Consider the following 14,751-nt stretch of genomic DNA (forward strand, 5'->3'; position numbering starts at 1 on the left):
TTATGGTATATTTAGATTCATTTAGGACTTTTACAGTAGGCTACTATTATTCTAATGACTCCCATATCGCATTCAGATGTACAAGCCTTTGGCTAATTACGGCTTGTAAATCCGAATGATGGCGGCACTGCGCGTGATTCCTTTAGCTCGAGCGGCAGCCGAATAGTGGAAGAAGAGTGCTAACGGACTTAAACGTGCCGCCATGACTAGGCTACTTCTGTTCCATGGTTTACAATACTTAGTTATTGACAAAGGTTAAATTTCGGTTGAGACACCCAAATCATAACTCCTCCCTTTCACTCGTGTTTGACAGCTTCAAGCCCTCCCTTGTGCTCTTCCCCTTTAAGCCGGCACGGAAGTAAAACGGCACAATTTAAATTGATTCAGCACTGGAAGGTCAGGTATTACCCATGGATGTTGAATTACAACATACCAAATACGGCAAATAAATCCATTACTTACTCTGCATGCCTCACTCGCTCGTAGTAAGTTGAGTGGACTGTTACAATCGGCTTACGGAACGACGTATGAGCCGACGGCGTCAGACAGATTGATTTTAATAAGGTAGTACAGTAGCACGATCATCTCATCCGATGGCTGGTTCAAAATGCACGCGGCTGAACGGCGCCCTGATCAAGCAGGTCCTGGACAGCGTAGACAGCGTCCTGTTCGACTGCGACGGGGTCATCTGGCGAGGGGACAGCGCTGTGCCCGGTGCAGCGGAGGTGATCAATCTCCTCAAGAAACACGGCAAGAACGTGTATTTTGTCACCAATAACAGCAGCAAGACCAGAAAGCTGTACGCGCAGAAAATGGGACGCATGGGATTTAACGTGAAAGAGGAGGACGTTTTCGGCACCGCGTACTGCACGGCTATGTATCTCAAGACGGTCGCTAATTTTAAGGGCAAAGTGTATCTTATCGGAAGCAATGCGTTGAAGCAAGAGCTGGAAGATGTGGGCATACAACAAACTGGTGTGGGACCTGATCATATATCTGGCGCGCAGAGCGATTGGGCCAATGTACCCCTGGACCCGGAGGTCAAGGCGGTTGTGGTGGGCTTTGACGAGCACTTCAGTTACATGAAGGTTAACAGGGCCATGCAGTACCTCAACGATCCCAGTTGTCTATTCGTCGCGACCAACACAGACACCAGACTACCGCTGGAAGGAGGCAAGGCTGTCCCAGGTAACTTCAGAGTCTATTTACTGTGACACTTTGTTGAAATATGCAGATATGGTATTCGTGCATTTATTTTACAGCCTGTCTTAATCAGACAGGCAGCATCAAAACTTTAAAATGGAATACAACATAACGTAACTTTATTTCCTCAAGGGGGACTTTTTGTACATATTCATAGGCTCGGCGAAAAAAGTACAGTTCAGTGTTCCCTCTTCATGCACCCCGCAGTGGCACAGCGCCACCGCTGGAATACTAGCGCCAAGTCATGCAAAACAAAATAATTTATATGTGATATGCATACTTTAGAACTATAAACCATGTTGGGCGCCCTATTTGTTTCATAGAAAAAGTGTATTTATTTATTAATATACATGCATACATTACATACATACATACACATACATACATACATACATACATACATACATACATACATACATACATACATACATACATACATACATACATACATACATACATGGACGATGATAGACAGATGGTTCATCCAAACACCTTCCAACTAGTTTTTGAAAGTGCTTGCCCAATTCCAATGACACATATGGTTCTGTGTAACAAGCCATCTGGTGCTTCAGGTTAACTGCAACCTCCTCAACAGTTACATTGTGAAAATTGTAATAGAGGAAGTATTGTGGAAAAGTACAGACCGCTCAATATTGTTCTGTTATGTAATAATTAACACTATCGCAAGCTATTTCTAGTTATGTATTACTACTATTATAACCTTGTTTCATACCATTACTGTTGGAATGTACCAGAGCCTTACTGGAACCAGTGATCAGAATCAGACCTCTGTTGCAAGTGCACACACCGTCATCGACATGGTGCACCTCACACTCAACTCAGCGCCACTGCTGCAAAGACTTGAAGGGGAAACACTGGCGATGCAAAACATGAAGTGTACATACAAAACAGCCCTACAATAACCCACTGTCACATACCACATGTGTGACCTGTTATGATACACCCAATCCCATCATCCAGGTCAGCCTCTGACTGTCCAATCCTTCTACCTTGTGTTGATCAGATTGATACTAGTAGGGATGAATTAGGAACCATGCGTCACCTAGTAAGCATGCTTAAACCGGATTTCTGGCATGAATCATCAATTTTGCAGATAACAGATAAGACTTGGGTAATGCGCACAAGGCGTACAGATAAGCGTTTATCTGTACGTTTATCTGTTCATCTGTGTGTTTTGGTTAGGGCCTTATCTCAAACCATGCTATACACAATATAAACTGCACCATGTGTATATAAGAAATCAAATCTACTTTATTCATATAGCATAGCCAGTTCCACTCCTTGCAAGTGATGGAATGGAAAGTTTTAAGAGTGTTGGACTCTCCAGGGAAACATGACTAACTATGCTCATTATATGACATAATTGGATAAAACGCGTCTGCTGAATGGCAAATAATGTATCGTGCACAGCTTGACGTGGCCAGACTGTCACTTTACTCGGTGTCTTTTTAACCCAATAGCTCTGGTGATAAACCTGTCAGAGGAAGGACCATAACATGGCTGTCTTTCCTTCCCAGGTACGGGCTCCCTGGTGACCGCGGTGGAGATGGCGGCCCAGCGGCAGGCGCAGAAGGTGGGCAAGCCCAACGGCTTCATGGTGGACTGCGTGGCGTCGCAGTGCGGCCTGGACCGCAGCCGCTGCATGATGGTGGGCGACCGCCTGGACACTGACATCATGCTCGGCACCAACTGTGGCCTGAAGACGGTGCTCACCCTGACGGGGGTGAACACGCTGGCGGACGCCCAGGCCCACCAGGGCAGCGGGTGTCCCGAGAGGCAGAAGATGGTCCCCGACTACTACGTGGAGAGCATCGCCGATCTCCTGCCCTTTCTCCAGGGGTAGGCGCCGCGGATAACGGCCCCTCTGGTCAACTCCCATCCTGCCCTGCTGTGGTCGACGCTAGCTCATGCGGTCCACTGTTGCGATACATGGTGAAATTCATCCCTTTGATGCAAATTGATCTCTTTAATGCACCTGCTTTTGTTTAATGCTATTGCGCCGGTGGTGTGGGGTGGTTATGCCCAATCATCACGCAACACCAATCAGCCAATAGCTATCAACCTTGCGCTGCTAATCTGTGGTTCGACGTGAGCTGTTGTAATTTGAGACCTAAGGGAGGCTAGAGAGCTTTACGAAAAAAATCCCACACATATTCAACTCCAACTCTGTTTCAGTATCAATTGACTGATCGACAACACGTGAACAATGTGCAGTATTGTTTTTTTTAATCAAATTTAGCGTGTGTTTCTTAAAATGACAAAAGGTGTTGTGTGTACTCTCCGTTCTTTTTCTGTGATGCAATCACTACATGCTTAAGCAATGATGTCGATGTGCTGATGGATTTCTCAAGTTGTGTGGTTGAAGCTGACCAGTTTGGTTGGTTTCAATCAAGAGATGTGTCATCATCATATAATGATCTTTTAAAGTATGTACAAATTTATTCAAACTAATAACACAGGATATAGCTATATTAAAGTGTCTATTCACAAATGAAATTGGAGCGGGTAATGTTGTAAGCACTGTTTGCATGTGTAATTATTAAAGAACAATATATATATTCTAGGGAGATATTGCTATTTTAAAGGAGTTTGTATTTTTCTCTCTGTTGTCAGTCATCCTCCATCCTTGTCTCCTCAAGCCATCCAGGAGCAAACTCACTGATCAAATTCACAAAATAAAACCTCTACTTTTATTTAAAAAACACAAATCTACCTCTGCTGTCTCATTACTGGTGCAGTCACAAGTGCAACCACCACCTCCCCGCCCTCCATTGTCATTGTTAATCCCTGGGGTTTGGAAGTCACCTTGGGGTGCTGTCAGCGCCTGGGCGGCCCTGGCCAGCGGAACCTCATATTGCCTCTCATGTCGTGTTGACGGAGAGCCTGCTCAGCCACGGCCACCCTCTTGTTCTTTGTCTGGGAAGGAAGGCCTAGCCAATGGCTGTCACGTGTGTGTGTGTGTGTGTGTGTGTGTATGTGAGATGGAGTGTGGGGAAGTAGGGGTTAGGGTTAACCTGGCCGTCTAAGATGGGGGGAGGTGTTGACACCTCTTCAAACAAAATTTGGCAGGTCTATCAAAGTGGTGGAGGGAGAAGGGGGAGGTTTTGGAAGGAAACAGAAGACTGGAGTTGGGTCGTGGGGGTGGGGGTGACATCTCAATGGGAGAGAGGAAGGGACCATGGGAAGGGAAGGAGCAGGGGGCTGGTTTGGGGTGGGTGGGGGGTGTGACCAAAGAGAAGGCTGCCAGCAGGTGTGTGGCGTGGGGGAGTCTGGATGAGTGCTGGGACCACAGCTCCATGCCGATAGCCAGCAGCAGCGGACGGCCGCAGAGTGTGTGAGGAGCCGTCAAAGGACACAGGATGGTGGGCTGTGGGAGACCCTCAGAGCACAGCGTAGAGGAAGTACGATGCACGGTAAGAAATACGCAACAAACTCACTTTTCATCGGGGGGGGGGGGGGGGGGGGGGGTGGAACGAGTGTTTTTGGGCTTGCTTTTGTGACTGCAGTGGGCTGTATTGATTTATTTTTAGCTCTTACCAGATCTAGAGTTTGATTTGTTGGAGTATAAGCATCCAAATGACTTTTCATTGATAACAAAAATGTGAGGGAGAGAGAGAGAGAGAGATAGGTGGATAGAAGTGGCCAAGAGATATAGTCAAGAAGTATAAGGATCAATATAGATGGCAGGAATTTGGGTAATTTGGAAATGACTCATCAGAAGCCTCCGATAAGGAAACACAAATCTAGGATCGGCAATCATTTTATGTGGAGAGAAGTTCATTCAGCTCAGCATTCTGTTGTTCAAGGACAATCATGGAGCAGGATGGTCCAGGGGTTAAGATGTGTGACTCCCACCTTGAATGTTCTTGGTTTACCAGTTGGCATTCTTGAGCAAGTGTCCTGAATCTGTCCTGAACAACAGGTCCACATTTAACCTATGTATTGTCACTTTATTGCTAGGAGGGAGTTCCTGCGGTGAAACCCTGGTTCCCCCACAAGGCCTTCTGGGTGAGCGTGGTGGTCTGTCTGCTCGTGGTCTTGATCGCTCTGGCGTTGACAGGCAACCTGGGTAACTCCGGGATGCTGGAAGACCCTGCCCAGGTATAGTTACCCTGAAATAAACAACACCCCTTCCTCATCTACAGTACGCCCTTTCAAACATCTTGTTCTTTTCAGTCTAGAATATTTCCTACACTTAATGTATGGTTTTCTATTGCATGTTCATACACTAATAATAATACTTATATTGCTAATATAGTATATTGTTTTAATATTGACTTGACTACCCTTTCATTAACCCGTTGCCCATGGTTTTTGTTTGTATCGTAGTCTATACACATTGTCCGAATCACCGGTCCCGATCCAACTGGCACTGTGATCAACCAATCAACAGTAGTGGACAAGGAGAATGACCTGGTGACCTTTTCAGTGACCTCACCGTCAAACCTCTCCTCCACTGTGCTCTTTGATGTCAAACATGTAAGTCAATTCATTTTGTGGATTGTATTTTGTAGCCTATTTTTAATCAATACAGTGTTCCTGAGTCATGTCCATCAAACATGGCATGTGTGCATTGGCATGCATTTAAATATAATATACATATATAAATAAATGTGTGTGTGTGTGTGTGTGTGTGTTGTGTGTGTGTGTGTGTGTGTGTGTGTGTGTACAATTTGATTAAGATATTATATATATACATATATATATGTATATATTTGTTTTAAGAGTGAACTAAAGGAAGGAAATGTCTTTGCACTGTACACATAGCAAGCCTATGTTATAAGATAAAAGTTTAAAGGTCACCTGTTCATCAGGGGCTGGTTTGTTACAAACCGGCCAACCAGGAGAGCTGCTTCCTGCGTGAAATGGACCAATCGGATTACCAACGTGTTGGCTCCGTCCTGCCCGAGTCAACGCACCAGGTAACGATGTGACCTTTCTCCATCAACTAAGGAGAATGCAGTGGCTAATTGGTGAAAGAAGACAGATGGCATGTGTCTCAAATAATTCACTGCAAGTTGCTATGGATACAAATCACCTCAATGATTCAACTTTCCGAAACAAAGTCTCTTTTTGACACGATTGCTGATAGGAGGACTAACATTAGCAGTGCATTGAACTCTCTGGTTTATTTCGAAAGGAGCGACCTCACTTAGCAACAGTTGGTTCATGCTGTTCTTACTCCTGCGCCACACAGCACAAAGTGTGTGAGGGCACACATGCATGCGTATGTGTGCGTCAATGTGTCCATATGAGTGTATATGTGTGTGTGTGTGCATGTCTGTGTGTGTCTGAATGAGTATATGCGTGTTTGTGAGTGTAAGGTGTGCGAGCGTGTGTGGGTCCGTATGTACGTGCGTCTGTGTGGGTGTCTGAAAGAGTGTGTGTGTGTGTGTGTGTGTGTGTGTGTGTGTGTGTGTGTGTGTGTGTGTGTGTGTGTGTGTGTGTGTGTGTGTGTGTGTGTGTGTGAATATGAGTGTGTGCACGTTTGTGTGTGAGTGCATGCGTGGGAGGGTGCATTTGTGTGTGTGTGTGTGTGTGTGTGTGTGTGTGTGTGTGTGTGTGTGTGTGTGTGTGTGTGTGTGTGTGTGTGTGTGTGTGTGTGTGTGTGTGTGTGTGTGTGTGTGTGTGTGTGTGAATATGAGTGTGTGCACGTTTGTGTGTGAGTGCATGCGTGGGAGGGTGCATTTGTGTGTGTGTGTGTGTGTGTGAGTGTGAGTGTGAGTGTGAGTGTGTGTGTGTGTGTGTGTGTGTGTGTGTGTGTGTGTGTGTGTGTGTGTGTGTGTGTGTGTGCCCTCTCTTCCATGACTAAATTCTTCAGCACACCTGATCCCGCCCCAACCCCCCAGCCCCCCCTCTCGGCGCCCAGGCTCGTCTTACCGGACGGGTCAGGCAGCAAGCCTGAGCCCGGGACCCCGCACAATGCCTGCTCTGTCTGGGGGGGCTTTCAGCTTTTAAGGTCTTCTCTGTTGCAGGAAGATACAGCCTGTTAGGTCCGATGATGACCCAGAGAGAAAGAAAGAGAGCGAGAGAGAGAGCGAGAGCGAGAGCGAGAGAGAGAGAGAGAGAGAGAGAGAGAGGATGTGGGGTTTATCTTGGCAGCACCAGCAGTTTATCATCTGCCAATTAACCGATTTTTTCGGCTTTAAAAAACATTTTGCAGGACCAAATTTCCCCATCTGGGATTTAGAAAGTACATCTTGTCTCCACCTGGCCGGTTGTTGTTGAAGTGGAGCTGGTGTTATTAAGAGACCCTTTTCACACCAGGGAAGATACAGTTGTAGCTCATAACATTCATTATGGGGCTTTCGATTTAGGTATGGCAGTGCACCAGTATAGACACCACTAGTCAACCGACCATGCTGAGGCTGCAAAAGACGTGAATAAAACCGAATGTAAGAATGACAGGAACAGGAAGTGAACTTAAACCTAATATTGACCATCTGTCAAAAGGCTCCAAATCAAGCAAGGGGGGGGGGGTCTTCCATCTCCTCTGGTGGTCCTCCCTCCGATCTGTAACCAGTTCCTCAGAGGACAGTAACCAATCAAAACAACCACTAGTGTTGATGCACCAGAGCGTCCTCTCCCACGGTGTCCCATGTCCCGCAGAGACGCCGCCGCGTCGGCGTTCATTCAGACGCTCGGAGATAGCGCTCATTTAATCCTTGGTGGACCTCCGGGGCCGCACCCCTTCTCTGCCCTCATAAATGGGTGAGGAGTGGAGGAGAGTGCGGAGGGGAGGCCTGCCATTGTCTCCTGTGCAGCGATATAGATGCTGATTTGCATCAGCATCAACCCCCCCCACCCCCCACACACATCCTTTGTTTCAGCGGAGGAGAGCCAAAGCAAGTGGGCCGGCGTATCGCTGTTATAACGGCTCGGGTTTCAGCCGCCCTCACTTGCTCTTTGACGGATATCTAGGCCGTGTTATGAACACTTCTCATTCTCTCTCACCACGTAGCCACTGTGTGCGAAACCATCTCTGACTCTGATTGTGTTTGCTAACCGCAACGGGGAGATAAAGACTCTGACTTAGACTGAACCTTGAATCCCCTGGTCGGTATTTTGTTTCCCCTTCCACAGATGAGCCAGTTCCAGCTGTCTGGGAGTGAGATCCACAGACAGACTGAGTTCCTGGGGGTGCTGGGGGGCCACGGGGTCAACGTGTCCACCCTGGAGGAGCCCTTCCAGGCCCTGTGTCGGGACAGCCCGGTCCACTGGACCAGGAGGGCAGAGGGTGAGACCCCATAGACGGCCACACACACTCCCGTTGTATTGTATGTCTGCCATGTATTTCTGTCATCATTGGTGTCACTACAGGAGGATGACTGAGGTCTTAAATAGGGGGTTTATTGGTACTAATGTAGACATTTAGCAGAGGTTTTAATCCAAATTAACATTGCAGTGAATTCAGATATGTATTTAAGGGATTTCACAGAGACGATAGGCTGTGGACATTGGGGATCAAACCCAGAACCTTTTGGTTGGGATTCGAACACCCCGACCACTAGACACCCTGCATTCACACATAAAGGATTATGGAAGGGCTACCACGCAGAACATATACCTAAAGACGAAATCAGCAGCCAAAGGATCAGAAAGGATCTATTTGTATGTATGTAGCATTTAAAATGATCCCTTTCACTACAACGAACAAAGCATCTCTCATAACACTGTTTAATGAATGCGATTGCAACAGTTTGATACCACTGGACCGGAACTGTGTTGCCCTGAATGTGTGTTAATGTGACTGAACGTTGGTGTAGCTCCTGAATGAATTACTGAGACGATATGAACCAACACAGAAGAGGGGGTTTCTTGGTGGCTGGCCAATGGACTAAGGATGTGTAGTGTGGGAGTGAGAGCAAGAGAAATGTAATCTGCAACCATAACTGCCTGACCTTTACTGACCTTTTCCAGTGTATTCAATGCTTTTACCAACGAGACTTTTGCTTGTGTGAACTGAGCACTCAACAAAGATCAAGGTCATTAGGCAAACGCTTTCATCCAAAGCGACTTACAAACCGGTCTGAGAACAAGCAAGGCATACATTTGAGATTGACTTGAAACTAAAAGGCTGAGTTTCCTCCAGAAAGGTTTTAATGATGCGCATCCTTGTGTCGACATGACATTTGAAAATAACACTATCCCTTATAATCACAATAACTCAGTGGTGTTTGGTGACCTTGTATGCGTTCTCTAACACAACCTCTAAAGTTCCACCTGACAGAAGCTTTCCCTGTGAGAATTCTCCTCAACCTGTCTAACCTTATCATGTTCTAATTGTTCCCAAAAACCATAAGTACTAATTATCGGGCAACTTACACACTTAACTAAAAGCATCTTAACATTGTAATTAATATGCCCAAATTGTATGTAAAAACAGGTCATTTGTTAGATGTTTGTTTCCCGTGAGACCACTGTATTGTCAAACCATGTTCCTCTCGTCTCTCCAGGCCCGGGGCGACAGAGACTCGTCTACTTCTGCATCGACATCTGCTTCCCCAGCAACATCTGCGTGTCCGTGTGCTTCTACTACCTTCCTGAGTGACCTTCTGCACCCCTCACCAGAACACCCCTCTGTCCCGCCCTGCACCCTCACCTTTATCACACAGCAAAAGCACCACCTTCGCTCCACACAAGCCTCATCAGGAGAGATGAGTAGCCTCAGGCTCTCTCCTTCCCAACACACACACACACACACACACACACACACACACACACACACACACACACACACACACACACACACACACACACACACACACACACACACACACACACACACACACACACACACACACACACACACACACACATGATGCAGACGTCATTATTCTCTCCTTAACCCCTCGTCATGTTGTAATGCCTCTTCCCTGGTGGCCCAAGATCCTGTTTACCGTTAACCATTATTATAGAGATGCAGTGTTTTTTATCTTGCCAATAAATATTTGTTGTGTAATGTTGGGCAGTTATTTGTGTGTGTCGCGTGAGGAGGAAGTAAGAACGGAGCGATAACGAATCAGAAAACAGGTTTTGCAAGACGTATGACTGACCCAAGTCTTTACTGGGGAAAATCAGTCTTCAAAATATTAAAACATTGGCCCGGGAATATAATGATATCATTTATACATAAGACACAAACAAGACATAACCAATTCCAACGGCACAGGCGAGCCAGCATCCTGGATATAATGCAAATCACGTGGTCTTAAATACGGCCCATTTCTAAAAACAAAGCTTGTATTAATTCGCCCTCAGTGGTGTTGCAGACCGCTCGCTACCGGTTGCTTCATTTCTAAAAGATGTCACCATAAGGACATGCCCTTTGGAAAGATTGGCACAAAAAGTTAAAAACCTAGTTAGCAAATGAATGGAAGTGTCAAGAATTTCATTCCTCCAAATTGGCAGATGAGAGAGCTGCATCGGAATCATTCATACGGGCAAAATATTAATATCGTTATTACCAGATGTTACATCATTTAAAAGACAGCAGGTGGATGCGTTTGGGAATAACTTATAAGGAGGGCTGACATTCAGACACTCCTGATCTCCTCTTCATCATCATCATCATCATCAACGTCTTCTGGCTGCTGTGGGGATGGAGTCCCGATCATGCTCATCACACCGTGGTCTGGCTCGTCAACGCCGATCCAAAGAAGTTGCCGCGGTCTCAATACCAACTCACGGATCATCCCCACCAGAGTTAACAAGCGATCAATATGTTCCCATGCGTGTCGATTCCGTTCCTCGTTCCAACCCTTCTGCTGGCAGGCGTCCATTCATTCATTCGTTCTTCTTCCTCCTCTCCGCACTTCTGTTCTCCTGCCCAAAATCGTTTTTTTCTTTTCCGTTCGCTCGACGCCGTCCTTCTCCTCCTCTTCATCAGCCCAGCACGCTGTCGTTGAAGGCCAGGCAGACCACGGCCTTCTGGTGCCCACTGTATTCCCGCTTGATCTCCCCGGTCTCCACGCACCACAGGCGCGCCAGGTTGTCTGACGAGGCTGCAGGAATGGCGAGAGAGAGACAGAGAGAGAGAAATCAGACAAAGTTTCACGTTCTACATCAAAAACCCTTGTTAGCACATCCGTACTATTTCATTACACTTCTGTTGAGGTTTTGATTGAGCTATTGGTTACTTAACCACCCAAATATATAATACTATAGCAGCATGTACAAGTTCAGCATTCATCTTATGGTCTCGCATAGGACCTGGGATTCTAATGCCTTGCTTGAGTGCAAACAGCTTTTAACAAATCAATTAATTTTTTATGTTGTTTCTAGATGGCCTTGGCAACATTAGCGTTGCAAGGTGGTTTTCTTGAAGCCTAAACCGTCAAAGTTTAAGTTACAACTAGATGTGTAGGTGTTTTTCTCAATCATACCGAATCCCAACACTGCCACGTTCAGTTGGCCTGTAGTACTAACCTGTGACGATGTACTGGGAGTCGCCAGAGAAGGCGCAGTCCCACATCCAGCCCCTAGAGGTCTCCCCTGGGTTGTTGCTCTTGATGCTCAGCTCAGTCATCAGGGAGAAGTTGGACGTTCTCCAGATCTTGCAGGTCTGGTCTGCTGAGCAGGTGGCCAACAGGCTGCCGACACAAACATAGAAACAGGCATCACTCCTGTGAGTCAACGATTGTTGTGCAAGCAAAAGCGTTCTGTTGCTTGTCCCTGTGGTATTCTCACTCGTCTTTTTACCTCAAAGTTATCCAACTCAACGAGGAGTCCTTTGGTCTGGTTTGAATACGCATTTAAAATGTATAATGTAATGGCATGCGATTTCCTCAACAACATAAGTTTATTTTATTTATTATTCCACTCTTAATGGGGTTCCAAGTATTTAGATAAAAGATTTGAATGGCATCTGGATGCAATGTATGAATCAACCGTATGCATACCACGGTATGTTTAATACAAAAATAAAACAGAAGACGTGGTAATTCAGTTAATTCAACGCAACATTCATCACAAGACTTTACTCATCCTCCAAAAGCTGGCCACACAAAACACAGGTCTGAGCTGAACAACCACACATGAATACAGTAGGAAAGCAGAGGGTTTACTCACGTGGAGTCAGGGCTGAACTTGCAGCGCAGCGAGTAGCGCTTGTGGGCCGGGATCTTGGTCTTGGGGATGAGCTGAGTGACCTCGTCTCCCATGCCCCCCGCAAGGTTCCATACGTAGCAGTTCCCCTGGAGGTAGATGGATGCCCCACAACGACAGAAAATAAATAATCAGCCACCACACAATGCTCAGCGTTTCAGAAGAGAGCAACGCAGCCAAGAGCCCCCATTCAGTCCCTCCTTTCCAAATCAACTCAGACACAGCAGTGAAATTGCATGTTAATACACAGTTAATAAAGATTTGGTTCAAGTAATAGCTTTATAATCAGGGGGTTGGCCAACACTCAAATAATGGCATAATAATGAGATAGAGAGACCTTCAGGATGCCCATCCAGTTGTTGTTGAGAAACCTTATATTATTTGAGAGAGAGAGCAGCCTTCCTGTCCACTAGGAGACTCAGAACCCTAACTAAGCCAAAATAGAGTCCGGACGATCCGAGCTAGTCACTGATCCGGCACTAGATTTCGGTCACTAGCACCACCTAAGAACATGTAAACCGTGAGCATCTGTGCATGTAATGCATTGCTATAGAGGAGGGCAGAGTAACTTCCTGTCGGACTCCATGAGACCACCAAATCCACTGACCGAGCTGTTGACCGCTGCCATGTAGCTAGCGTCCGGGTCGATGTGGACAGAGTTGATGGCGACGTCGGGCTCGGGGATCAACTGCTCGTTGTGGTCCGTCTTCAGATCCCAGATGTGGATCACGCCGCTCTGGTCGCCTACGATCAGCTCTGCCTGGAGCACACAAGACGACAGCCATGTTGTTCAACTCTGCAGATACTGATATCGCACAGTCTGGCCTATAGCAAACAATATATCGGTGCATCGCTTATAATACCAGGAAAAAGAAAAAGGACAAATTCTTACACATTTCTTACACAGAAGGTAATTATGCACTTTGACAATTTGTACTTAAAACATTTTTGTACTTGTACTTTTGTACTTTCAATTTCAAGGGAAATCGAAGCATTGACAATCACAGTAAATGGTCTTCTTTGTCTCACCTGGTTAGGGTGCAGGCACACACAGTTGATGGGTGCATTGACCTGGAAGATCCTTTGACACTGCAGGTTCCTGGACCTTAAAAATATCAGGGGAGACCAACACAGGTTAGCATTTTATTAGCATTTGATTCACCCCCATGCATGCATCGAATGCGAGGGGAGTACCGTAGGTCCCAGATCCGAGCCATGCAGTCCTCCCCTCCGGTGTACATCCAGCGCCCATCCTCATGGAAGCCCACTGATGTGATGTTTTTGCTGACGCCATCGTATGTGATCACTGGGTTTGGGTTGTTGGAGTTCAGGTCATACATGCGGATGTGTTGGTAGCCTAAAAACAGAGAAACCCCCCCCCCAAAAAAACAAGTTGTTACTTCTATGTTGTGAATTGGTTGATAATATAGATTTGAGGAGCGGTCAATAAATTGTGATGATAAACATACCTGCAGCTGCAATCATACTCCTATCTGGTGTCACCTCAAGTGAGTTTACCTGCTGAGAGCTTGTTAAGCAAACGCATAACAGGTTTTTGGTATTCCGACATGAAACAGTACACCACGGCACTGACACTTGCTGGTTAATAGATTTCAGGTGTACCGAGATACATTTCAGTTGAACGATATTATTTGTGCCAAACAAAACATACCAAGGCAAAGGGCGTAAAAACAAAGGATACCGAGTCTTGATGCTGGACCGTCCTGGTGCAGATCCCGCTGTGGGCCTGCCAAAAACGTACTGTATGGTCGTATCCAGCCGTGGCCAGTATCACTGGATCACTCCCCACGGTCCCCCCCTGGTTTACATTCATTCTTGCAGATAGTTGTCCCCGGACCTATCGAGGAAGCTATCGAAATAAACACATTCTAACTTGTCATTTTATAAGATGTAAGGTTGCACATTGTTTTCGGAATATAGTATCATTCTATATATTTTTACTGAACTATGTCAACAAGGTCAGTATCAACAAAGATAGCATGGAAAGCTAACTTGCTAAGAGTTAGACGAATCGTCAGCTATGAGAAAACGATTTTGATCGAGTCGATTAAGTTTGGAATGGAATATTGAAACTCAATGAACAGTGAAAAAATCGTTGCAAAACAGAATAACACAAGGTAAACCCTACCTTGAAGGTAGATGTGATGTTTAGTGTGTGCGTCCGTAAAATGCCCCCACAACAACATAACTGTACGATGGTTCCGCTTCGTTAAAATGAAGCTCATATTTAATCTCTTTTGTGTTGCTTTATTATAGCAGTCAAATTAATTTCCAGGCTGAACCCGTTATAAACAGGCAAAGAAAAGAACACACAGTAAAAATAGGACTTAAACATTTAATGGAAACAAATCAGAATTTTGTTCAATTAAATCTTTATTATTATTGAAAAATGTTATTAAA

At 45.8% G+C, this 14,751-nt stretch overlaps 3 protein-coding genes across 3 annotated transcripts; 2 read left to right on the forward strand and 1 right to left on the reverse strand.

Moving 5' to 3' along the window:
* The first annotated feature begins 318 nt into the window (after positions 1-318).
* pgp (phosphoglycolate phosphatase) lies at positions 319-3,954 on the forward strand. Its single transcript, XM_056577143.1, has 2 exons — positions 319-1,188; positions 2,742-3,954. Exons 1-2 carry the CDS (start codon positions 594-596, stop codon positions 3,065-3,067), a joined length of 921 nt encoding a protein of 306 aa, XP_056433118.1. The 5' UTR covers positions 319-593; the 3' UTR covers positions 3,068-3,954.
* Positions 3,955-4,583: 629 nt separating this feature from the next.
* Positions 4,584-9,775, forward strand: bricd5 (BRICHOS domain containing 5). Its single transcript, XM_056577758.1, has 6 exons — positions 4,584-4,637; positions 5,185-5,325; positions 5,554-5,703; positions 6,039-6,146; positions 8,308-8,461; positions 9,681-9,775. Exons 1-6 carry the CDS (start codon positions 4,584-4,586, stop codon positions 9,773-9,775), a joined length of 702 nt encoding a protein of 233 aa, XP_056433733.1.
* Positions 9,776-10,074: 299 nt separating this feature from the next.
* mlst8 (MTOR associated protein, LST8 homolog (S. cerevisiae)) lies at positions 10,075-14,545 on the reverse strand. The gene is made up of 9 exons (XM_056576948.1): positions 14,480-14,545; positions 14,033-14,200; positions 13,800-13,851; positions 13,525-13,687; positions 13,360-13,435; positions 12,938-13,090; positions 12,295-12,419; positions 11,653-11,816; positions 10,075-11,228 (listed from the first exon to the last, which is right to left on the reverse strand). The coding sequence occupies exons 2-9, from the start codon at positions 14,162-14,164 to the stop codon at positions 11,110-11,112; spliced, it is 984 nt and encodes a 327-aa protein (XP_056432923.1). The 5' UTR covers positions 14,165-14,200; positions 14,480-14,545; the 3' UTR covers positions 10,075-11,109.
* Positions 14,546-14,751: the final 206 nt, after the last annotated feature.

This window comes from Gadus chalcogrammus, chromosome 18, assembly GCF_026213295.1.
Source record: "Gadus chalcogrammus isolate NIFS_2021 chromosome 18, NIFS_Gcha_1.0, whole genome shotgun sequence".
NCBI classification, from domain to species: domain Eukaryota; kingdom Metazoa; phylum Chordata; class Actinopteri; order Gadiformes; family Gadidae; genus Gadus; species Gadus chalcogrammus.